This window comes from Scardinius erythrophthalmus (genome assembly GCF_964197995.2).
Source record: "Scardinius erythrophthalmus genome assembly, chromosome: 15".
Classification (NCBI taxonomy): domain Eukaryota; kingdom Metazoa; phylum Chordata; class Actinopteri; order Cypriniformes; family Leuciscidae; genus Scardinius; species Scardinius erythrophthalmus.
In genome coordinates this window covers 28293771-28318942 of record NC_138235.1, presented here as the reverse complement: position 1 = coordinate 28318942, position 25172 = coordinate 28293771, and the positions used below count along the sequence as shown (strand labels likewise).

The following is a 25172-nucleotide window of genomic DNA, read 5'->3' as shown; positions in this document are numbered from 1 at the left end:
CAGTTTTGCTGCGTTAAGTGTAATAAACAGTAATGCAACGTATGTAGGCCTACACATACTTTTCTAAAGTGCACATAGCGATGCATTTTATAGCATAGTGAATATATTATGGACAAAAGATGAAAGCTCAAAGCAACTAGAGCAAGCCTGGTGAGGCAGTAACATGTAGGCCATCTAAAAACGAGTCAACTGCGTAAAACAAAACTTAGGTTACTTTTAATCGAGTAACTTAGGCTACTTACAATATGACGACGCTTTAACTGACGATGAAGCAAAAGGGTCGTTTTAAGTACAATTTAACATAAAGAGAGCACAGATAGAGCCCACAAATATTTACCTGAAAAGTGACTCCTGATAACCTTCAGAAACACTATTCATCCATGCGATGCGATCAAATAAAAGCAGAATGTTGGCAGGCTGAATTTACTACCAATGACTCCATCTAGTGGTTAGAAAGGCACTTTACAATCACTTTTCCATTTTCAAACAGCTGCATTTAATCGTTTCGCTGAACAGAAAATCAATACCAAATTGTGATTACACCTTTTTATTATTTCAAAACTATTTATGAAATTCGCATTTCAACTTACAATTTACAACATAAAATGGTAAAAGTACAGATAAACCCTTCCACACAGTAAAACTTGACTGAGTACAAAATAGTTTGTCCTATGCAACTAGCCTTAAGACACGTGATCATCTTCAGCTATCCGACATATACACTGTTCGTTATTTTGTCCTGAAGCACACCTTCATAATTATGTTCAATATTAAGACGTCTCAATGTAGTCCAGTATTTCTAATGTTAAAAGACACCTCAAAATCTTTCCATCATACAGTCCATTGACCATAAGCATGTTTGCAATACTCTATAGCATATCACTCAAAAAGGCTGCATACCAAACATCTATTTGCTCTACACAAACCACATCATGTAATCAGAATTATTCATGAGAGCCAGAACACACAAGTCAGTCAACCAGAGACCCATATGTCTAAAAATGAAAAAAAAAAAAACTTTGAGTAATAGTTTTAGAAATTATTACAATACTAAATAGGATTTCCTTTTGTTTGACAATGGTTCAGTGTTGATAAACTGACCCATAATATGAAACCTTTATACTGCATGTTAAGAAGTGTATAGAGAAGATTATTTAAAATACCTGTGTTCTTATTTGAGTGAGTAAGGCCAAACAAGCTCTGGTGGAACATTGTCCTGTTTTTTACGTTACTCAACACGAGTAAGAGAAAGTCCTCGCGTGAAAGTACTGTGCGATCGGTCACAGAACATGCATGATTTTCTGTTTGTATAGTCCTAAAGCTTTGATGTGGGAAGTGGAATCGTAAAAGTAAACCAAACAATTCAAAAGACTTTGACAGAAGCACTGATGGAACTGGACAGAGAAACGGAGAATGTCCCCCACTGAAGGCATTTGCACTTGTAGCCATCCGAAACGAAGCTGGAGAGGGATGCGCTGTGGGAGCTACTGCGGCTGTGGTGAGGGTTTGGTTCTGCTTTCACAGAAGGCAGCGTGTTGACAAGATGGCACCCATGAAACCATTTACGCTTCACTTAGTACCTGTGTAAACAACGGCTCATTTAACTTTCCTTAAGAACGCAAAGTAAAGAGCAAAAGGAATAGAAAACAATGGGCTGCATCTCACCTTTCTGGCAAATTCTGGGAGGATGAATGAAGCGCGGTGGATTTCAGGATTGTAATATTTCAGGCTCATGCTCTCAATCTCATCTCTCGTCAGTTCTCGCATTGGCTCACGGAAATTTGTTTTCTGCAATAAACGAATGTATTAATTACACATTACTATTATTCAAATTATTAAAAGAACAGCATTTATTTGAAATGGAAATCTTTTGTACCATTATAAAATGTCTTTAATGTAATGTTTGGTCCATTTAATACATCTTTGCTGAAAAAAATAATAAAAGTAATCTTAAAGGGTTAGTTTAAGATTTGAGCCAGCTCTCTGATTTCATCAAAAATATCTTAATTTGTGTTCTGAAGATGAACAAAAGTCTTACGGGGTTGGAACAACATGAGGGTGAAGTATAACTGACAGAATTTTCATTTTTGGGTGAACTAACCCTTTAAACTTTTGAATGGTGGTGTATAAATAGCAACAGCGTGTGTGAAAGTAATTAAGGAATTGTAAAGCTTTTCAAACAAAAGCGGTTATTAAACGCTAATAAACAGAAAAAACGTACCGGATTTTTACTGCAAAGCATGAAGCCGATTTGTCCACTTGGATATGTTGGAATGGTGCAGTATGCATAGTCCACTACAGGAAAGAGGGTCTTACAGAAGGTCCGCATTTCCTTTATTAGCTCCAAATGCAACCACTGACACTCTCCTGTAAAATTCCAGCAGAAAATTACAAACATGCCATAGATGCGTCACTAATAACCTTAATTTTGAGCTTTTTTTCTAGAGCTACAATAATACCAACCTTGACAACAAAGAATTCCTCCCTCACAAAGTGCCGTTTTCATGAGCTGATAGTAAGACTCTTTGAACAAGCTTTCAGCCGGACCTGTAACAGGGTAAAATGAGATCAGCCTGAAATGAACACCATGTTTTTTGTCTGGGAGTCAATGGCTAAATCATTATTTACCAATGCAAAAAAAAAAAAAACTTCAACGCCACAGTGGGCTGCATACCGACAGGGTCTGATGAGTCTGTGATGATGATGTCAAAGGCATCCTGATTCTTTTTCATAAATTCAAAGCCGTCGCCTACATGCAGAGTGAGTTTGGGGCTGAAGAAGCCTTTTGCCATTCCAGGGAGGTACTTCTTGGAGACATTTATTACATCCTGGGAATAAATGTGATCCATGAAATTAATCAGCATTTTAAAGCATTGTTTATATTTTATATATATATATAGCTGGAAATTACAAGCGCAAGGAGCCATACATTAAGATAAAATAAGACAAGATTGACCAAATGTAAATATAAAAATTAAAAGCAAACAACAGCCATGAAAGAAAACAAATGAGACTTGAGAAGGTTTTCAACACATAGATGGTAAACTGATGTTAGATTTTTTTTTAAATGCACCAAGGCTGCATTTATTTGATCAAAAATACAGTAAAACAGTAATATTACGAAATATTACAATTTAAAACCATTTTCTATTTTCAAAGGTAATTTATTCCTGTGATGGCAAAGCTGAATTTGAATTTCCAGCATCATTACTCCAGTCTTCAGTGTCACATGATCCTTCAGAAATCATTCTAATATGCTGATTTGCCTCTCAAGAAACATTTCTTATTATCATCAATGCTAAAAACAGCGGCTTAAATGTTGTTGTGGAAACCATGATGCACTTTTTCAGGATTCTTTGATGAATAGACAAGGTATCTAATGAAGAGAAAAAAATATTTTGTAACATTTTATAAAGTCTGTCTTTACTGTCACTTTTTAGACGTTCAAGACATAACTTGATACAAACCTCATCAATCTCACACTGAACAACAGACTCCACCAGCGGATGCTTGACAACCTCCCTCAGGACGCCACCGTCTCCTCCACCAATGATGAGAACCTGACGACAGGAAGGCGTACAGAAACTAAACACCCAACCAGTTTCAGTTCTTCCAAATCACATTTATAAGCACAAAAATGAAAGCACGCACCTTCCTTGGGCAAGGGTGGCAGCAGAGAGGTAGATTGGCGATCATTTCTTGATAAGAAAATTCATCTCGTTCTGTGCATTGGATGACTCCATCCAAAACCAGCACATTTCCATACGTCTTACTGTATAAAGAGAAGCAATAATGTAATCATTCAAGATAAGCAATGAAAAAGTATAGCAAACAGATGGAAAGAAGCACAACAGATCCATTCAATACATTCTAGTCTACTTAGCACTGCAACCAAGCATGTGACATTTGAGATGACAGCCTCTCATCACATATCCTATTGGGCAACACCTTGCATGTGCAAATTTCATTGATTTTCAGGGCAGAAACTATAACATCAACCTTTTATCTGCATTTTTAACAGTATGAATGACTCGAGTTACAGTTTACTGCCAGTGAATATATCACTAGTACAGCAGGAATAAGTGTTTAAACAGCAGAGAAAGGCCATGGAGTTCTTTTTAATGTGTGCTATTAAAGGTATTTTGTCTATTTTTAAACGCTCTGACATATTATAATTTTTGCAATGTAACAGTTTACGTAAAATATACTTTGGAAGTACAAAACCAATGGTCTCTCATAGTTTGAACTCTCTGCCACGCCAGACCTACAGTAGGCTATGCAATTAGCCGGCTAGCCGCAGCAGCCACACAGCAAGACACCCATAAGCCAACGTGCTGTTTTGAGTGGATTGACACCTCCGAGAAAAGTGAGGAAATCACAGCATTCTCTGCATTAGTTGGGACCAATAGCTTCACGTATGTATGCGCTGACAGAAAACACGGGGAGTTAGCAACCATGCTAAATTGAGCCACTTTACACAAGGACTCACCTTTTAAAAACCATCACGTCCTGGAAATTGGATTTTTTATGATACAGCACTTCCTCCACTTGAAGACTCATCGCTTGGCCTGGCCATAATGTGCATGTTTCGGTAAACCACCCGTCTTTGATGCTGTCCATTGCCGGGGGGTTAAATCTGAGCAGCGGTGTGTTTAATCTGATCAAACCAGTCCACTGCAAGGACTGTTACTTGAGATCTTCAACGCCGACTGACACGTTGGGCGTTCTCTGCAGTGCAACCGAACATAAGAAATAAGAGGCGTCCAATGTGAGCTAGTTGACGTCATAAACAGTCATAGGGGCGGGGCATATTTGTGCAAGCATGTTTGGGTTTGTGCCGGTGAGGGTGAGCCCACGTGAAAATTGGTGTTAGCTTCATGGGTGTGAGACTGAGTGAGTTGAAACGTCAGGTGTGCTTTCTTTCTGCTTTGTGTATATTTAATTACAAGTTCAATGTGTCCTTTTTCTGGTATTTATTTTTGTTCCATGTAACATTTAGGATAACATGTAGCCACAGTTGTGGCACTTTCCACGAATAGGGTACAAAATAGGCCCTGAAACTGTTAAACATATACGCTATTTTCTAACTAGTTTACACATTTATTTTTCTACATATTAAAAAGTGGAATGCTTTGGTAAATCAATACGAGATAAAAAGTCGAATTATGGCAAACCAAAATTATGACATACTGTAACTGGTCTGGTTTCACAGACAGGGTTAAGATTAAACCAGGATTAGGCCTTAGTTCAATTAGGACATTTAAGTAGCTTTTATAAACATGCTCTAAAAAAAAACATTACTGGTGTGCATCTTGAGACAAAACAATGGCAGTGACGTATTTAAGATAAGCCAGTGCAAGTTGCTTTCAGTTAAAACAGCTCAAACATGCATTTTAGTCTGGGACTAGCTAAGAGTGATAATTATGACATAAAAAGTAGAAATTATGACATACTAAGTTATTATTATGAGACAAAAGTCATGATTATATCTTTAAAAAGGGTCATAATTATGACTCATTACAATAATTTGAGTTTTTTAATTATGATTTACCAAAGGGATTCAATAGGAAGAAAGGAGATGCTGTTCAGAACATTTTGATTATCAACCTCAGAAAGGCAAACTAAGTTTTATTTCAGATGGTTTATTTTTTATTTATTTTCTATGGGGCTTACTTTTGGGAATTATTGGAAAAATCATGGGAATAATGCCTATAATTCTGCCAAAAAAAAGTACCATGTTTGTGGAACGTGCCATGAGCACATGACGCAAGCTCTTATTTTCAGTTTGAATACGGTTTACACGTAACATATTTTCCCATGAAGACAAAAAAGAAAAAAACATTTCATAAATACTGATCATTACATTGTACTGAATGAACGGATCATCCACAAGGCACACTTGACAATAGGCGGCTCATATGTTCTCTGTTGAGTGACAGTGCAGACAAAACATTACCCATAACACTGATCTAGACTGTCCTGTTGACTGAACATGAAAAGCTGTTCATTCACATCTGATATTCATAGAACAACTGAATACTTGCACAATCATGCATTCTATTTGAAACACAATATAGCAGACAATATAACACTTATAGCAACATTCTGTATAAAAAAAAAAAAAAAGTAAACATCAACGATTAGAATTGTTTTTTTAAAAGATACTTTTGATCAATCTCTCAGCTGTCTACCAACAAATTCAAATCAACACAACCTAATCATTAGGATTGGGATTGGCATCCGGATACTGGGAAAGATCAAAGGTCAGCACCTTACTGATGACGCAATCTCCTTGCTGTGAATAAATGAAAAGGTTTGATATATTATTATTATTTTAAATCAGCTTAATATATAAACTGAAAAAAAAAAAAAAAAGTTAATCAAGTTGCAATCTTGAATGCACGGGGTACAATAACAATATAATGATTGGTTGGGATGGGTTTTGTTCACTGGAACTCTTGTATGCGTTAACTACTTTTGAAATGTTTATATGTATACAGCCCATTGCTGGAATACAAACCTCAGGGTAAACTCCTATGAGGGAGTCAGCTTTTGTGTAGAACTCCTCTTTGAGAGAGATAACAATGGCCTGGAAATTCTGGACTGACTGGTCCTTTATGTAGTTGGCCACCTGCAGATTAAGAAGTTAAATACAAATGTCATGCCATTCAGTTTAGTTGCATCCACACATTTGCATTGGAAGAGACCTTCCTACAAGTTAAAGGAGAACTCCGGTCAATTTTAACATTGAGCTCATTTTTTTGTACATTTGGAGTGCTGTCAATACAGAGAACAACGACAAAAATCGGTGTTGCCTACACCGAGTTATTCTATTTTTAAAATTTGCACCCTGTTGACTTCAATGGGGCAAGTACTAAACCTGCTTTTAGCCTCTTAACATCCTTGATGTGTCATTACAAGTGCACAGAAAATGTGAGTGATTCCTTCAGAGTGAACACGAGTGAATCTGACTGCAGTAGATGTGAAAGAAATGTATAAAAATACCTCTGTTTACATCCTGCTTTCGGGTGAAGTCCAAAGTAATCAATTGCCGAGTTCACGCGCGTGATCATAGGTACTAAACCTATGCGCGTGAACTCAGCAATCGACTACTTTGGACTTCACCCGAAAGCAGGATGTAAACAGAGGTATTTGCGCTGGCTTAAATAACATAATTTTTATACATATCTTTCACATCTACTGCAGTCAGATTCACTCGTGTTCACTCTGAAGGAATCACTCACATTTTCTGTGCACTTGTAATGACACATCAAGGATGTTAAGAGGCTAAAAGCAGGTTTAGTACTTGCCCCATTGAAGTCAACAGGGTGCAAATTTTAAAAATAGAATAACTCGGTGTAGGCAACACCGATCTTTGTCGTTGTTCTCTGTATTGACAGCACTCCAAATGTACAAAAAAATGAGCTCAATGTTAAAATTGACCGGAGTTCTCCTTTAACAAACACAAACCTTGCCTATGTTGGTATTATCCAAAGCAGCATCAATCTCATCCAGGACAAAGAAAGGTGCAGGCTTGTAGCTATGAGGGAACAGAAAAACACTTTTTTTTTTTCATCTGAAGGGCGGCCAAAACAAACTAGTTGTTAAAGTTAATGGCAAAAATGGCACCTGTGAATGGCAAAAAGCAGAGCTAAAGCAGCCACAGTCTTCTCTCCTCCTGACAGGTTGTCCATGGGCCTGAACCTCTTTCCTGGAGCCACACAGTTGTAGTTGATTCCATCTAAGTATGGTTCTTCTGGGTTCTCTGGCCCCAGGAATGCCTGAAAGGATATAGAGTATCCCTTAAATTAAGTTAGAAATCCTGCTTGTGTTATTGTAGGATTATTTCTTAAAAACGAGAGAGTGAGATCAGAGTTCAGAGTGTTTTCATTAACCTGTGCACTGCTGTTACGTGACAGCGCTTTGTAGATCTCATCAATGTTGGTGGCAACAGACTCAAAACAGGCATTGAAACGATCAAACCGCTCTTTCTTGATCTGCTCAAATGCTTGTTTGGCTTTCTTGGCTCTTTTTCGAGCAGCTTCAAACTCTGAAAGGCATATTAAAAGTAGATGGGTTATTATTTAGAACAGTGGTTCTCAACCAGGGGCCAGGTGGGGTGCAAGATAGTTTAAAATGATTTGAAAGAAGACAAAATAAGCTTTGAAATCAAGATGTAAACGGATATCATAGTTCTTATTTTAACTAATTTTTACTTAATAACCAGGGTTCTCATGGTCTTGGAAAACACGCATACAGTTTATGAGGGAATTTTAAAAGTGTGATTTCTAGATCTAGAAAAGCAATGGATAACAAATGGATTTTTTTCTAGGCATGTCAAGCACAAAAATATTTTATCAGGTACAAATAGCAGATAAATTGCTGTTTACTGTATGAGTAAAATCATAAAAAAAAAAAAATCCTGAATGACTGGAAAAGAAGTGTCATGTAACAGATGTCACAGATTTCTCAGAGTCAATATTAGCTAGATTTGGGCTCACCATCACTGGTCTCCTGGAACTTGTCTCTAACGCTCTCGAGTTTCTCCATGGCCTTCATGTTGGGAGCGCTGATTCTCTGCAGGATGCTTTGCTGCTCGTTCAGCCTCTGCTGTAGGGTGTTCATCTCTGCCTTGATCTCTTCTTCTGACAGAGAATCCTTTAGAAAGGTTTTACATAGCTTTTGATCGTTCCACGTTGCTTGTCAAACAACCAATTCATAATATTTCATCAATTTAAATTACCTTGAGGTCCTCATTTAAGTTGCTGTAGTCGATCTCTATGAGGGCCTCTTTGGCATGAACAGAACTTGATGCCTTCGGGCTGCTGATCGAATCCTCAACTTGCGAGCTTCCCTATGTGGACATATCGGTGTGTTTGTCTGTGCTTGCAAAAAGCAGTATGTGTGAGAAAAGTATGCGTTTGTCTGTACCTCTCCCTGGCTGATGTCATCCATTGTCCCTGATTTGAGGGGTAGTTTGATGTCCTGCATCTTGCAGGCTTGCAGTAAGTTGTGCCTGTCGCTGCGTTTCTGTTCCAGTTTGGTCTCAATGGCGGTTACTTCCTTCTGCAGCTGCGTCAGCTCTCTAACATAACAAACATTACATAAATATTACAGTACCGGTACATGCATGTAACCAGCACAAACTAAATTATTTTACATGAATCTAAATTTAATACATTATAATCGATTAACTTTACATTTGAGAAGATCTACAGAACTAAGAGAATATGAATATTTCTCACTTGTTGGCAGACCCTAGTTTCTTACGGATCTCCTCCATCTCTCGGTTCTTGTCATTGACCTCTCCCTTCTTAGTGAGATGCTGGTTCTTCAGGTCCTGTAGCTGTGCCATTGTCTCATCGATGATTTTCATATGTCTGTGTTCCTCCTGAGGTGGTGGGGAATGAGCTATGTTCAGTTTTTCATGCTAACAGATTTGACTGATTTGCTTGTCAAGACTTTTTTCTCCGTCACCTTTTTAAGTCTTTCGATCTCGTTCTCATCCTTCTTTACAGTCTGTTCCCACATCATCACTTTCTCCTGGTCCTCCTTCAACTGGTTCTTCTCATAATCAAGCTGGATGGCCAGACGGGTCTTCTGTGTCTCAAACTCCAGCCTAGAATTGCCATATAACACAAGTTAGATCATTACAGTCCTCTGAGGAGTTGGTAACCTGTACAGTACATTGTCCTTGAGAGGGTTACCGTTTTTTGGCTATCTCATTTTGCCTCTTCACTTTTTCCTCTTCAAACTCTCGGATATTTCGCACACCAATCTCTTCACAGAATTCAACAAAGACCTCATCCTCCACCTATAAATGACCATAACAAATAATCAATATTAGAGCATTATTACAGATCTGGGGTGCGTTCTCCGAAACTACCTTAACGCTACGTCGTTCTTAAGTTGTACCTTAAGAAGTACCTTATCGTTAATACGTGGTTTCAGAAACCTTCTTAGTTAAGTATACCTTCTGTAAGTCATACGTTCGTAAGGTTGGTCTGGAGCGCTCTTAGCTATACCTTATCGCTGCTGACGGTTCATACCGCTAGTGGCCACCACTGCGCAAAAAGCTTTTTTACATCGCAGTTTAATTACACAGAAAATTTTATATGAACATTTAATATAAAATCTGATTTAGTATTAAAATTAAATTTTTACTTTACTTTAAAATTGTACACATAAAATACTTAAGTTGTTATTGCCTACACCCAGTGTATGGAAGTGTTTTCATTAATAAAGTTTCCATACACTAATGGTTGTTGTTTTAATTACTATCCTAAGGCACATCAGCTGGCGAACCATTTGACAGAAAAGGCTTAGGAGTCTATATAAAGAAAGATGAGTTTACACAAACTTTATACCTATGGCAGCGAGACAGCGAGTACTTGTTTTAAATCAAAGACGGCGCCGTCCGCGGAGCCAGTTAGTGTATGTCAACTACATGGCTGGTGGATAATCAGCATACGTTGTGGAGAACATTAACACACTTATGGCCGTGAGGGTTTGGGATTGCACACTTGCTAAATTATAAACACATACTCATATTTATTTCTGCATGTACATATTTCAATGAGCCCCGATAAATGCAGTTTGTACTATTTCTAAAACGCTTCTTTATAAAGAACATTGTTTTCTCAATACTTTACCTATACCGCTGTGAAGGAAAGAGCGCACAATCGATCATCGAGGCATCGATATCAACCTATTCAGCGCCTCCACCATGGACAGCGCCTGCTAAGGTCGAACTTAAGAAGGTTTACCTTAAGCAACATCCTAAGGTATAGTTCGGAGAACACACGTAGTGAAGGTATACCTATTGTTAAGGTGTACCTTTTGAGTCTTCGTAGCGCGCTAAGAGACAACGTTATCGGAGAACGCACCCCTGGTTGCAATTCAAGCCGATATTTTTACAGCATTTCAAACGTCTTCATTTTCTCCAGAGCTCTTACCAGGTTCATGCGATCTCTTAACTCTGTAATGTCCCTCTCTCGTGATTGGATGATTCGTTTTATGTCATTGATTCGTGGGCCAAAATTTGCCAGCTCACTCTCCAACTTTGATTTCTCCTACAATGACATACATATTTTGACAAACACCTTGTAACACCAATGACATCTCCCTGTATTTTTTTTTGCTCAGGTGTACCTGCATGTTCAGAGAGAGGTGGCGGGTTTTGGTCTGTTCCAGATCACTCTGAGAGTATTTGAGTCTCATCTGCAGCCCGTGTGCCTGAGACTGAACCTGTCTGAGCTCTGCCTCCTTTCTCTTTGCCTTCATTTGTTCCTGAGGAGACAAAAAAATAAAACCAGCTTGTTAAAAAAGTTGAAAAAAATGTTTACTTTCACACAATACTTATGCCTTTGTCACAAATTGATGAATTATGATAGGCCTGTCGCAATTATTGATTTCACCTGATCAAGATTATTTGATCTAACTGTGATGATTCACATGAACCGCAATTATTGTGCACATTATATTTATATAGCACACACTGAAAATGTTTTTAATTTTTATTCAAATTTAATATAAACAAATGATATAAATTACATAGATTATTATAATAAATAATTACTATATATATTTCATAATTATATATTGGGCATGGCTGGGTTCAAGAAAACAACAGTGTTAATGGAAATCAAAGTAAAGAGAACTCAAAAAATAAATGCTTAAATATTTTTTTATATTTTATACTATTTTTTATTTGTAAAATCATTATATTTTGATATTTATAAAACCATTTTGTCATTTTATTCTATTTTTGTCATTTTTTAAATGGTATAATATTTGTATAAAATTGAAATGATCGTGACAGCCCTGCATTCTAGCAGTGAATGAAGTTTCCCTGAAGCTCTTTTGTGTGCCACCTTCAATTCCTCTGTTAGTTTCTCTTTCTTTTCCTTTAGTTTGTCCACAGCCTTCTCGTCCCAACGCCGAGCCTTTGCTTTCAGGTCGCTAGCTCCTCCAGAGATCACACCTGACTTTTGGAAGAGAGTTCCATCCAAAGCCACTGTCTGTAAAAGAAGTAAGACAGAATTGAAGGTGAATAGTTTGAACAAGATATCCTTTTATATGTGCTTTATATTCAACTTATACTACATATTTAAACCTTATGACGGTATGGTCCTCCGAAGGCAATCCTTCGAGCGTCCTCCACATTCTCACACACTAAAGCATTCCCGCAGGCATACTGAAGGGCTTTCTTTATGTGTGGCGGCTCATAGCGGATCACGTCGATCACCAGCTTTGCCCCCCGAAGCTCTCTCAGTTTCTCATCTGTGGGTTTCACCTTGAGGGAGAGAAGCATGTGTCCAGTGAAACACATTCCACTGGCCACTCAACGCTGTGGAGAATTCAGACCTCAACTCATGAATTGTTTATTTAAATCTGTCTGTACCTCCAAATAGTCGAGAGGCAGAAAGGTCTCCGGTTCTCCTCTTTGCTCTTTAATGTACTGGATGCAATCTCTGCCGGTTTTCTCAGAGTCCACAATGATGGCGTCCATGTTTTTTCCCAGGACTTTGGTCACTGCAATCTGGTATTTCTTCTGGGTGGGCTGGCATAAGTCGATCAGTCTGCCATACTGTTCGGACAAACATTTAAATTGGATTTAAGTGCAAATAACGGAATCAATACAGTGGAAGCTCTTTGTGGACATCTTACAAGCTTCTGCAGCAAGCTTAAATTGAAAATGTGTCTATAGACACAGCAACTCACCACTGAGCCGGGGTAAAGCCGTTTGATGCTCTCCATTATTTCAGCTTTGCGCTGCTGACGGCTGTTCTCTTGCCTGTCAATACGAGCATCTCCAAGTTGCTCCATCACCTGTGACCAGAATCATCACAGAAATGAAAGCAAAGTATTGGTGATATTATGTACCTAAGAGTATGAGTAAATGTGTGTTTTATTACTTGGTTTAACTCCATGTTTATCTCATCAATCCTTCTTTTGGCCAGCTCCACTTCCTCAGTCAGTTCCTCTTCCATACGCCTCTGTTCATCCAGAGACTGCCTGGTGAGAGAAACACAGAGGTGGCTCAAAATTCAAGTTTTCCATCACAAGAAATTGAAGGGGGAAGCAAACAAGTAATTTAAAAAGCAAAAAGTCACTAGAGAGATAGCAACAGTAATATGACAAAAGACATTTTTTTTAAACAAATATATATTTATTATCTAAATGTGCATCTCTCTCTCTCTCACTCTCTCTCTCTCTCTCTCTCTCTCTCTCTCTCTCTCTCTATATATATATATATATATATATATGGGTGTATATCAAATATTATATATTATTTAAAAAATTCCAAATTTCACACTTTTAAAAAATTCTGATTTTAGAGTTGGCGCTATGAAACACGCTCTGAAACACCTGCTAGTTGCAATATAGTCCTCCAGCTTTTCAATGCGCTTCTGGTTTTCCTCGATCTCTCGAATCTTCTGCTTTATTTTGGCCTTTAATCCAAAGAAAGAGATTTAAGAAATCTGTGTCTCACAAAGGCACAAAAGAAAATAGTTTATAATCATTTCCCAATGTACCTCTGTCTCAATTTTCTTCCTCTCCTCTAGATCCAGTCTGTCCTGGTCGGCCTTTTGGTCCCTGTTAAACTTCTCTAGCTCCTGTGCCAAGGTAGCTGCCCGCTTACTGGCCTCCTCCTTCAGCCTGTGATACTGCTTCACCTGAGATAACAGTAAAAGTGTCAAATGAAACTGAAATTTATACACAGTTACATTTTTCAGATTTCCTGAGTTCGGCTAACCTGGTTCTCCTCCAGTGTCAGATCTTGGCCTTGACTCTGTGCTTCCTCTTCCATCCGTTCATCAAACTCCTGCCTTGCCATCTCCACAGCGCCCTGCTCACGGTCCAGTTCCTCTATGTCTGCCTTACGCTTCTTGTACATCTTCTGGGCGTTCTGCAAAGACTTTCGAGCCACCTCAAGCTTCTTAATTTTATGGGCGGTGTTCTCCTTGGCTTTGATATACTGTGGCCGTTTCTGATTCAGCTCAGCATCTTTCTCTCTAGAGGAGGTTAGAGAAGTACTTCTTTAGCAAACTATGACCAAGAGTTATACAGTAGTTAGCCTATCACAACTATAATACTTACATTTTTTAGTGGGGTCTAATGCAGGGTTATTCTAGTTAACTAAAACCATTAAAAAATAAATACAAATACAAATATTTCAACTATGTACTAAATTTACAAACCCTGAAATAAAAATGTAAAAATTTTAAATATAAAAAAAATTAACTAGAAATATAAATTACAGTTATTTCTTGTTTTATATATATATATATATATATATATATATATATATATATATATATATATATATATATATATATATATATATATATATAAAACCTGTTATATACCTGTTCCTGTTTATGTATGTATGTATGTGTATATATATATATGACATGTTGTCATACAAAGAAAACATGCCAATCAGCTTTTTTTGCATAGTAAAATAATACTGTAGATGGTGTTTTGTTCTTCACAATATAACATACTCTTAATAATTTGATTGTTTAATCGAACTTCTAGGGTCATTAAAAACAAAAACATCACTTTTGGCCACAACTGTAGATACTATATATACACTGTATAATACTATATGGTAAGATCAGTACTCCGTGTGGATCATACTGGCTGTTGTCAAATTATTACATTTGTAAATGTAAACTGATATTTCCTACTGACACACTTCAGCAAAAGATATAAATAACTGGCTTAAAAACCTTTTTTATAGGTGAAAATACTAACGTATACCAAAGACTTTTGCACAGTACTATACTGTATATAAATATAATATTAATATATTAACTAGGGCTGTCAAAAGATTAATCACGATTAATCGCATCCAAAATAAAAGTTTGTGTTTAAATAATATATGTGTGTGTACTGTGTATAATTAAATTTGTATATATAAATACACACGCATGCTTGTATATATTTAAGAAAAATGTGTAATTTATATATAAAAAAAATAAATATATACAGTATATGTATGCAAATATTTCTTAACTATATACATGCATGTGTGTGTATTTATATATACAAAATAATTATACAGAGTACCCACACATATATTATGTAAACACAAACTTTTATTTAGGATGCGATTAATCGCGATTAATCTTTTGACAGCCCTAATATTAACCTATCACTCACTTTATCTCCTTCTCCACATTCTGCTGATCTCTCATCATTCTTCCCAACTCTTTCTTCTTTTCCTTGAGCTCTTCCTCCACATGATCCATCTTCTTCCTGTCCTTCTCAATCTCCCGGTTGCGCTGGGACAACTCTCGGTTCAGCTTCTCGATCTCCTCCTCATTATGGTAGAGTTTAAAGAGCTGTAGCTGAACATGAGCCCTGACCACCTCATCCTTCAGTCTCTGGTACCTCTCAGCCTGAACAGAGAGCAGAGCTTTAAACAACAGTGCATTAATGGTGTCACTGCAGACTTGTGGTGCAGTAAGGTTACCTCCTCTTTTTCCTGTTTGGCCTCTTTGCGCTCTGCTGCGATGTTCTTCTTACGGTGATAGTTGAACTGTGTGTCTTCTTCTGCTTTCACCATCTCTTTCTTTCTGCGGTCATATTCCTGGGCCAGCTCACCAGAGCGGGAGATCTCCTCAAACAAAGCCGTCCTCTCTTTAGGATTCTTCATGGCTATTGACTCCACTGCACCCTGCACAACAAAAACACAAAGACAGACAAAATCTATTATATCTTAATCAGGCTCTCTTATTTTTTTCTAATATTCTGAGGTAATGTGCATGTATACCTGAAACACAAGAAAATTTCTGGCCTTAATAAGGATACCCAGTTTCTCCAGTTCCTCGCTGTAGTCTGAAAGCCCGACCACCTTATTGTTGATTCGGTACTCAGAGGAGGAACCTGTAACATAAAAATAGTTCATCTCGCTAGGAAATAATGCAGAAAAAGAAATACCGTAAAGATTTTTTACTGTAGTTTTTGGGGTTCACTTACTATCATGAAGTTGTAACAAGTTTCAGGACTTTCAGTAATTTAGTAGCTTTATTTTTAACATTTACCAATGATGACCCGTGTGAAAGTGCATTCATCTCCATTGTCCTCGCAGTAGACCATGCTCACGAAAGCACGGTTGGCTGCTGGTTTTCCTACTGGTGCTCCATGGATGAGATCCTTCAGTGTTTTAACGCGCAGGTTACTGGTCTTCTCTGCTAATACAAAACTGATGGCGTCCATCAGGTTTGACTTCCCTAGAGAGCAGTGATTTGGGGTATTGAGTTGGTGGCATGTATTATTATTTGACATTTTAAACAAGACTCTTGTGTCTGGCTAAAGCTAATTTCATAGCTAACAAGTTATGTATCCTAAATGGTGCTCGAAGTGGGCTGGTACACACCGGTATATAGTACTGGCACTTCTACTGTATATTTTAATCTGTGGCGTACCCTCACTTTTTCTTGCGCACCGGTGTAGTGCCGAATTCTGTGACCCATCGAATTCTGTGACCCCAGTAAGCGCTGCAGTGACAGTAGGGTTAGGATTAGGATTGGGATTAGGAGTAGGACGGATTAGCTCAAAACAGGTCCTACTAAGGTCACAAAATTCGGCACTAAACCGGTACTTCTCACATGTTGCTGGCACATAATTTAAAAAGTATCAAAAATAATAATAAATGTTTTTTTCTTAATAATTTGACCAAATTTAAAATTTGATTGCACAATATTCTGCTCATATATTTACCTTGAATTCTTCCTGTTATTTATTTAATTTTTTCCACACATCTTATACTTTCACTGAGACTTTAGTCTCGTTGGTAAACAAGTACATAACGTTTTGAAAAAATTGAGGGAAAACAGTATTTTTTTTTAATTGTTATAATTGTTAATATTAATTCCAAACATAATATGAATGCATGTTATTAATTGCTTAATATTTGAAAATTAGCAGCAAAAATGAATGATGAAGACATGGTTTCTCTATTTTTTCAGCACACCTAACATGGCTTATAGGACTTTTGTCTTCTTCTTTCAAATACACAAAGCTTTGGAATAAATTGATGGATAGTAATGTTAACAGAGACTTAAAAAAAAAAATATTTAAAACACAAATTATTATTATAAATAACTTAAAATATGATATATAGTATAAAAATTAGAATAGAATATAGTAGCAAGAATAAATAATAAAGTCTTTGTTTTTGATACCTACACATTAAATGTCTTCACTGAGACTTTAGTCTCTTTGGTAAACAAATAGGCTACACATTTTTTTTTTTACAATATTTTATTTTTTATGATTTTAAGCATATAATATGAAAAAATATTACAAACAGCTTAATATATGAAAATGTGTAGCAAAATAAATGATAATTGCTGAAATTATAAATTATGAAAAAAAAGTTTCTAAGACAGTTTTAATATGACCTACAAAAAGGAAAAACAGACTTTTTTTTTGCATATAAAAATCAACCACTGGGACATAAATGTGGCACCCAAAAACACCCAAATGTAATGCATTTAAATGTTAATAATATACCATAGCGACTACGTTAATGCAGTGTTAACTGCAGTGTGCGTTAACTGCATCAGCGCCAGAGAGAACACTTACCAGATCCATTTGGTCCAATTATTGCTGTAAATTTGTGAAACGGTCCGATTATTTGGCGTCCTTTGTAAGATTTGAAATTTTCGATCTCGATCAGCTTTAAATATCCCATGCTGACAGATTTCTCTCAGGAGAGGCGTGTCAGAATGATGCTCTGTAGAGTCTCAGTGGCGATGCGCTTCTTCTCCGGACGTTGTTTCACTGGAGCCAAGCGGATTTAAAACGAGCTGGCAACTAGATATGTTACATATAGTTTTTCAGAGGTTGAACGTCTGAAACTGTAACAATCTGATAAAAGATCATCTTAACATGCACTGAAATGAAGGTCCAGACGTGTACACGCCCCCTGTCTAGAGCAGAACGCAGACAAAATAAAAGCCCCACAGCTGGATAACAGCAAAATCTGCAATGTAAACAAAGAAAATGGTTTTTAATTTCTTTTTTCCAATTTTTTTTTTTTTTTTTTTTTACTATTTTGCATCTCTGCACGTTTTGCTGAAAAGACCATCAAGATATAGGCTAATTCCAGCCGATATAAATCCATCCTCTGTTCAGTGATTTGTCCTGAATATTAAATAATGTTACAATATAAACTTACCTATGACTAGCTACTCATAGCTGAGATAAAACTATTTAAAGACAGCTGCTTTTACTAAAACTCGCTCCAGCACCAAATATTTGCCTATATTACTATATAGTGTAACTATAAACACTATAGTTATATGTATATATATTTCCCTGTTTTTCCGTAGTCTTTAAATGTATATATATATATATATATATATATATATATATAAAATGTTTGAATCGGTGTTATTTTAGTATCACTGAGATAGGCCTACTATTATTTTTATTAATATTTTAAATGTTTTTTAATTAGCTTTTTAAATTTGATTTTAAAGTTTTAGTAATTGTGTTTTGTATTTTATTATTTAAATAGGCATTACTTCATTTTCATTTCAGTTTTAGTTTAGTTAGTTTAGTACATAAAGCTAAATTCAATTCATATTTTCTTGAGAAATGCAGCCTCGGCAAGTACATTTTCTTTAATGTTTTATTTCAGTTTTAGTTTAGTTAAGTAATAACCCTGAATTGGAAACATAAATTAACATGAATAATATCAGAGAATGTCTAATAGGAAGAGAATTGGCACTCTCTGCTTACTTCCGGGTTCTGGATTGGTTGCAGTAACACGTCTCTGTCCATGCGGGGGCGCTCGCGAGCGAGTGCAGAATGAATGGAGGTCTATGGCGAAATACCCCTCAAAACCCACTTTTCTCAGGATATAATTTTTTGTCTAGTAATTTGAATGTTGTATTCGAAAGGAGATGCAAAGAAATTACACATTGCTGGGTGTTCGATTTTTTTAGAGTCACTTATTTGGTTTAAAAAGTCTTTTAAAATGTCAATGACGTCAGAATGCTGACGTCATTAGCAGAATGCTAGCGTGTTATGGGCAACAACAACTCAACCTGTAAGAAATAGAAAAGAAATAAGTACTCGTTCATTCAACTTTCGACCTATAACCCATGTTGAACTTGCAAAACCTACAATAAAATCTGAGATTTCTCAACGGCATTTGGGTGAAAGAGACACATTTAGCCGTCTAGCCCCATTGACTCCCATTCAGTCTGCACTCGCTCGCGATCACCCCCAGTGGAATTATAATGGAACTGCAACCAAAATCAATACAATGGGGCTGAATAGGGAGTGCCAAGGCTCTCCGTAGACGGGCTCTGATAATATATGTCTGTCAAACATATCCCATTACTGAAGGCGCGCCACAGACCGTGCAGCAGTTACCATAACAACGCCAAACTGCGCTTCCAACACAACAGGAGAGCCGACACACACTGCCGTTCGTCGAACCCAACAGATACTAACCCGTAAAGTTTTATGGTTTCATCTCTATCTATTCATGATAAAATAAAATATAATGAAAACAATGAAGTTTGATTTTGAATCTAAAATTGTGCTTGTACACGACAGAACATGTACAAGGTTGATTTACCGGTGGATGAGTCAGAGCAGCGGGCGGTGGAGCGGCGTCGGGCCGCAGAGGCTGAGCGCAAAAGCCGAATATTGAACAGCAGAAGCCGCGTGATCGGCGTGGACCTGCGCGCGCTCCACAAACAGCAGGACGACAAACGGGAACGACTGGAGATGGAGAAGCAGCGAGACATGGCTTATGGTGAGACACAACTTGTGCAGGTTGTTTGTCTCTCACTTCTGTACTGTTCCAAAACAGGCTTTAAAGTTTAAGTATTAATATGTATATATACAACTTTTGCCTAGAGTGCTTCTCCTGCTTCCATTTTCCCCACAATGGATCAAACACAGTCAGATAACGGTCTGTGATATGCAGAAATGATCTGTTCTTTGTTATTTAGATCTGTTGCGCTTATCCCTGGATGAAACGGCACTGCAACAGAAAAAAGAGGAGGATGAGTTGCGAAGAGAGCTGGCGCAGGACATGATACAGTTTCGAGCTATCCATCAACGTGCTGAGGACAGTCGTGATGCAGATATCAATTATGACCGACAGGAGGCGCCAGATGCCGGTATCTCTGCCTCATTCTCAGCACTGGGACCCGCCAGTATGCAAGTGTTTTTGGTGAGCAACGACTTTATAGGATACTGTGTTCCATCAACAAATGACATGACCTTGAACTTTTCCATCAGCATTTTAGGTTATAATTTATATTTGATTTTGAATGTGTAAGGGAAATATTTATTTGTAAACTTCTGCATGTATTTTAGGCTTTCATTGTTATGCACCTGTTAGCTTTTTGTAGCTAATTTAAATAGTCCTATGGTGTGACGAAATAAAATTCTAATATACAATGTATACTCTCAATTAAAACAGTTTTAAAAACGTAATTTTATAATAGAAAAAAAAAAGTTTTATCTGAAATATAGCACGTCACTGTAGGACACCACTATTCATATTCTATAAATATGTTTATGCACATTCGGTCAGGGAGAAGGGATTAATGAAAATGAAAAGAAGAGAGCTGAGATGGAGTTGAACGAGAGAAACCTGAGAGCTCAAAAGGAGGAGAGAGAGAAACAAGAAAGGGAAAAGAAAACCAGAGGTAAAAAGATATTATAATATCCCCTTTAGCCCTGTAATGTTAAAATAGAAAGGACGGTATTGTATGTATATTTGACCGTGGTTAGTAGCAGAGTTGCACTGAGTTTGTATCTGTGTTTGTGTGTGCAGAGCTGCTAACCGACAGGGAGTTGGTGGAAAAAGACCTCAGGGCAGTGAAGCTGAATGCCCTGGAGGAGGAGTGCAAAAGAGTGGCTCGCATTGAACTCAGTCATTACAATCAAGAACAGGTATTACCTCACCACTAAACTAAAGAAGACAATCATTTGTTTATTTTTATTAGGTTAGTAAAACATTCATACAGGTTTGGAACAACTTGAGGGTGAGTGAATTATGACAGAATTAAAAAAAAAAAAAAAATTGGTGAACTATCCCTTTAATTATATAGTAAGTACATGTTGTTGATTCATATCACTCAGTACTTATTTGATATAATCTCACTATAAAAAGAGCACCTTAAATGGTAACTGTTTAAGTTTACTGTAAAGCAAATATACTGAACTAAACATTTATTTTATACAAAATGTATATTTTACTAAATTATTTGGACTCTAACATTGCTAGAAAATCAAAGCCATATATCAAAGCAAGTTAACAAAAATTGAGCCCACTAAAAGGTTTTAAAGTTTGTTAACAAAGTCCAGTTTCAAACACTGTTTGCACAGGATGAGTTTGAGTGTTTAATCTTTCGAATGATACCTAATTTATGATGATTACCAAAATATGTGATAGAAAAAGAAAAAAAAACATGTGACAGTTATCAGTCTAAATTCATTTAGTTTAGTCAAAAAAGAATCCGAAATCAAATACTTCCCTAATATATTATAGACAAAGAAAAAAAAAAAAAACAGTACGCCAACATAGTATGTCTGAATACATGGTATTCTGAAAATATTAGGCGAAAAGATCTAGTTCTACTACTTCCACCGAGATTCTGAAGTGTGCAATCGATGGACACTTTACAATCCCATGAGGCCACAGGAGAGGATTTATGAATGGCAGTGAATTTCAGTCATTTTACCCGCATTCATGTTAGATTGTACTTTTTTAACACTAGCGAAGTAAATTCAAATTCAAATGTAGTACCTACTCAGAAAGTATGAGATTTCGGACACAGCGCATGGCTTTCTTTCTTCTGTGGAACAGGAGATGTATTAAAGAATGTTCATACTGCTATTTTACAAAATACTACAAATGCATATAGTGAGTGTAAAGCTCCAAAAAGAAAAAATAGGTTAAATGACAGAATCAGTGCCTTTAGGTGTAATTGAGTTCAATATGCGCGAAGACAGGTTTGAAATGACGTGTGTGTGAGTAAATCATGACAGAATTTTCATTTCGAAAACCCACAAAGGCACCATAGATCTTTGAGGTGAAAGGTCAAGGTAACATCTGACCTCCCCTTGCAGGCGGAGGAGAGAATGGAGAGGGAGCGGCAAGAGCGACTGAGGAGAGAGGGAGAGGATCTGGCAGAGCTACGGTACACAGTGACCTCTGACCTCCTGACAGAGCGACCAGAGGCTGCATCTACAGAGGGTCCACGAGTCCTAACCGACCGCTGGAAGGGCATGACCCCACAGCAGATCAGTGATATCCGCAGAAAGAGAGACGAACAGTGCCTTGAGAAAGAGGTTAAGATCCTGCACTGACGTGTGCCGTTTGAGCATCCATTTATAGTCATCATAAAAGTAATCCTCTTTTCTCTCCTTCCAATTTCACCAGAGACTGAGAGAGATGGAGAGGCAGAGAGATCTGGCCTGGGATTACCATCTGACAGAGCAGGCCAGACAGCAGGAGAGAGAGGAGACAAGAGACAAGGAGCTGCAGAGAGAGAGGAGAGCTCAGCTCGATAAATACAACCAACAGCTGGCACGAGAGCAGCAAGCGCAGTGAGTGAAAACACAGCAGGACACAAGCAGAATTAAACAAAAGAGTAGTAAAGTCAACATAAAATGTTCCAGGTGTACAATTCAATTGTGCACATTATTCCAGTGTTTTTGTATGCTTTAATCTAAATGAAAAATCTTTCATTTTTAGCTGATATCAGCTAGACCACAAGTTATTTATAGTAATAGTCAAATAATTCCAATATGTTGTAATGCCAATTTTTGACTATCAAAAGTCCCATCCTGCATTTGTTCCGCCCAAACTTACTTTTACATGGATACAAAATATTATTTCAAATGAATGCCGTTCTTTTGAACTTTCTATTCATCAAATAATCCTGAAAAACTCTATCATGGTTTCCACAAAAAGATTAAGCAGCACAACTGTTTTCAACATTAATAATAATTCACGAGTTCACACTTACAAATAAGTCAGATAGAATAAATGCATATTTGGCGTGCTGTCCGAGGAGAGGGCTCCGGGCTCGGTATTCGGCCCGAACCCAGAGTACTCCCCCCATATTCCTGGCTGTGAAAGAACAAGCCAAGAGTGAGGAGTCGGGGTGGTGGAGGGATGCTGAAAACTGTCAAGGAAGTTAGATGAGTTGACAGAGTGAATATATATATGCTTCCACTCATGCTGATAGGGTAGACATGGTAATTGTTTGATGAGTTGATTGATTACTTGATTATTTGAACGTGCTCCTCCCGAACTTTGTTAATAAAACATCATTAATAAGAAATATTTCTTGAGCACCAAATTAGCATTATTTATATTTATAATATAGCATAATTAGAATGATTTCTGAAGGATCATGTGTCATTGAAAACAATAGATACAATGCCATTTTTATTTAAATATAATCATTTAAATACAATGAATAGTATTAAATAGGAAACATTTATTTTAAATTGTAATAATATTTCACTGTATTGCTTGTTTCTACAGTATTTCTGAATAAAAAAATTCAAGTTTATTTTGACACTAACGCCGAAAGTGAGTTCCTAATAATAAATACTTTTTTGTGTGGATGTATATTCTAAGAAAATTCTAATTTAATATTTTTTTTTAGAATAATGCTGGTAGCTATTAGATAAAGTCATTCTTGGATGTTTAGAAACTTTTTTTTTTGTTCTTGTTTTTCAGTCAACACTACCTGGACAGGCAGTTGTATACAAACCGTCCCAAAGTTCAGTACTTCACCCAGTTCAACACGAGCTCTCGATAGAGCAGCGTCCCATTCCATCCTTCTCCTGCACAAGAAATAAAGTTCTAGTGGGTTTCAAAGCACTGCGCATGTTTGGCATTCATAAATTGGATTTGTATATATATCATAGATAGCAGTTGCCTTCATCAAATTTGATATAGTAATCTATTTTCACACAAACAAACAACTGTAGATGATTCCATTGATTTTATTTAAGAAGTATTTACTTGCACTGGCTGATTGGTGATGCAGATACAATAGCAAAAGCCAGTCCTCTAGTTAACGCACACCCTTACTGACCCCTTCAGTCCACAAAGACCACAGGGGAACGTGACCAATACAGTCCCACAGCCTCATTCATCTGGTCCTTCATTTATTTTCACATCATATGCAGTAACAAACAGAACATACAAGAGGAATAAGAGACTATTATGTCAAGCTTATTTATGCATTAAGCCTACAGTTTAAGATGCATTATGAGCTTGAATGCGTACATTTGACAAGTAACAACAGAAACGGCAACGTTCGTTCGCTAGTCAAGCTTTAAATGGTGCCCTCCCACCCAGTATTATTTGCAGTAGCAGAGGGCAGTATAGTGGATATCTGAGAGTCGATTCACCTCCGAGCTCAATACACAGTCAAGACACTGACAGAATACACAAGTCGTCTAGCAGCAGTTCAGTTGAATATTGAGTTGAATATAATTTGCATCGCTTCCCCCTCCTGTAAGAAAATAGATCTCTTAAGAGACTTTTGTCCTGAGTGTGTCTGTACAGCTTTTGTGAGGGAGGCTGACACAGATCGTGCAGTCTGGCCCCCACAGCTATCCCAGAGGGCTGGGAATCACTGCAAAAGCCCGGCACAAGTCAGTGGTCTCAAAGATCTGAGTCAGCACGCTTCTATCGCTCCCTGGAAGTATGTGTGTGTGTGTGTGTGTGTGTGTGTGTGCAGTGTGCAAAATAAGATGACTGCGTCCTTCCTCTCGCACCGCCTCTGCAGCAATAGATTCTAATCAGATACGCACAATACTGCCATTCTTCAGCACTCGGGAAAATATAAGCGCAATCGTGTTTTGCCGGTAGCTTCAATTAGCTTTTTTCGTCTCTTTTTATCCAATCAGCTTTTTTTTTTTAAGAACCTGCAACATTTATTTATCAAAGGACTTTTTCTTAGTTTTTTTAAAACTATGCACTACTTATGTACCACACTCAAATCACAACTAACAAGTTACTTTAAAGTTACAAAAAGTTACAAAACAAATTTCAAAACCTAAAACATAATCAACAAGACATAGTTTTCAAAGTCATAACAAACAATCTTGTGGGCTATATTTACATTCATCTGGAAAGTAAGAGATTTTTTTTTTTC

General features: G+C 37.1%; 3 protein-coding genes across 15 annotated transcripts; 1 reads left to right on the top strand and 2 right to left on the bottom strand.

Moving 5' to 3' along the window:
* Nucleotides 1-476: 476 nt before the first annotated feature.
* Nucleotides 477-4719, bottom strand: srm (spermidine synthase). The gene is made up of 8 exons (XM_081386900.1): nucleotides 4490-4719; nucleotides 3652-3772; nucleotides 3468-3560; nucleotides 2675-2828; nucleotides 2464-2547; nucleotides 2222-2367; nucleotides 1666-1788; nucleotides 477-1580 (listed from the first exon to the last, which is right to left on the bottom strand). The coding sequence occupies exons 1-8, from the start codon at nucleotides 4618-4620 to the stop codon at nucleotides 1563-1565; spliced, it is 870 nt and encodes a 289-aa protein (XP_081243026.1). The 5' UTR covers nucleotides 4621-4719; the 3' UTR covers nucleotides 477-1562.
* An 11-nt stretch (nucleotides 4720-4730) lies between these two features.
* ribc1 (RIB43A domain with coiled-coils 1) lies at nucleotides 4731-24159 on the top strand. 13 transcript variants are annotated; one of them, XM_081386889.1, is made up of 11 exons: nucleotides 4815-4893; nucleotides 13569-13629; nucleotides 13740-14027; nucleotides 19375-19484; nucleotides 19588-19789; nucleotides 19989-20212; nucleotides 20579-20693; nucleotides 20822-20940; nucleotides 22120-22341; nucleotides 22433-22599; nucleotides 23744-24003. In XM_081386889.1, the coding sequence occupies exons 5-11, from the start codon at nucleotides 19591-19593 to the stop codon at nucleotides 23823-23825; spliced, it is 1128 nt and encodes a 375-aa protein (XP_081243015.1). In that variant the 5' UTR covers nucleotides 4815-4893; nucleotides 13569-13629; nucleotides 13740-14027; nucleotides 19375-19484; nucleotides 19588-19590; the 3' UTR covers nucleotides 23826-24003. The 13 variants fall into 13 exon arrangements, with proteins under 13 accessions (XP_081243017.1, XP_081243016.1, XP_081243012.1 ...); XM_081386893.1 differs by having other exon boundaries at nucleotides 4815-4910; XM_081386892.1 differs by lacking the exons at nucleotides 13569-13629; nucleotides 13740-14027 and adding an exon at nucleotides 6184-6313 and having other exon boundaries at nucleotides 4796-4893.
* On the bottom strand, nucleotides 4985-17710 carry smc1a (structural maintenance of chromosomes 1A; the record flags this gene model as incomplete). Its single annotated transcript, XM_081386883.1, has 26 exons — nucleotides 4985-6295; nucleotides 6521-6631; nucleotides 7471-7540; nucleotides 7630-7781; nucleotides 7896-8050; nucleotides 8502-8658; nucleotides 8744-8854; nucleotides 8932-9085; nucleotides 9246-9391; nucleotides 9478-9619; nucleotides 9708-9814; nucleotides 10956-11072; nucleotides 11152-11289; nucleotides 11874-12020; nucleotides 12116-12295; nucleotides 12404-12589; nucleotides 12724-12831; nucleotides 12918-13017; nucleotides 13372-13454; nucleotides 13539-13679; nucleotides 13760-14018; nucleotides 15172-15410; nucleotides 15485-15688; nucleotides 15785-15897; nucleotides 16056-16244; nucleotides 17602-17710. 26 exons carry the CDS (start codon nucleotides 17708-17710, stop codon nucleotides 6215-6217), a joined length of 3699 nt encoding a protein of 1232 aa, XP_081243009.1. The 3' UTR covers nucleotides 4985-6214.
* Nucleotides 24160-25172: the final 1013 nt, after the last annotated feature.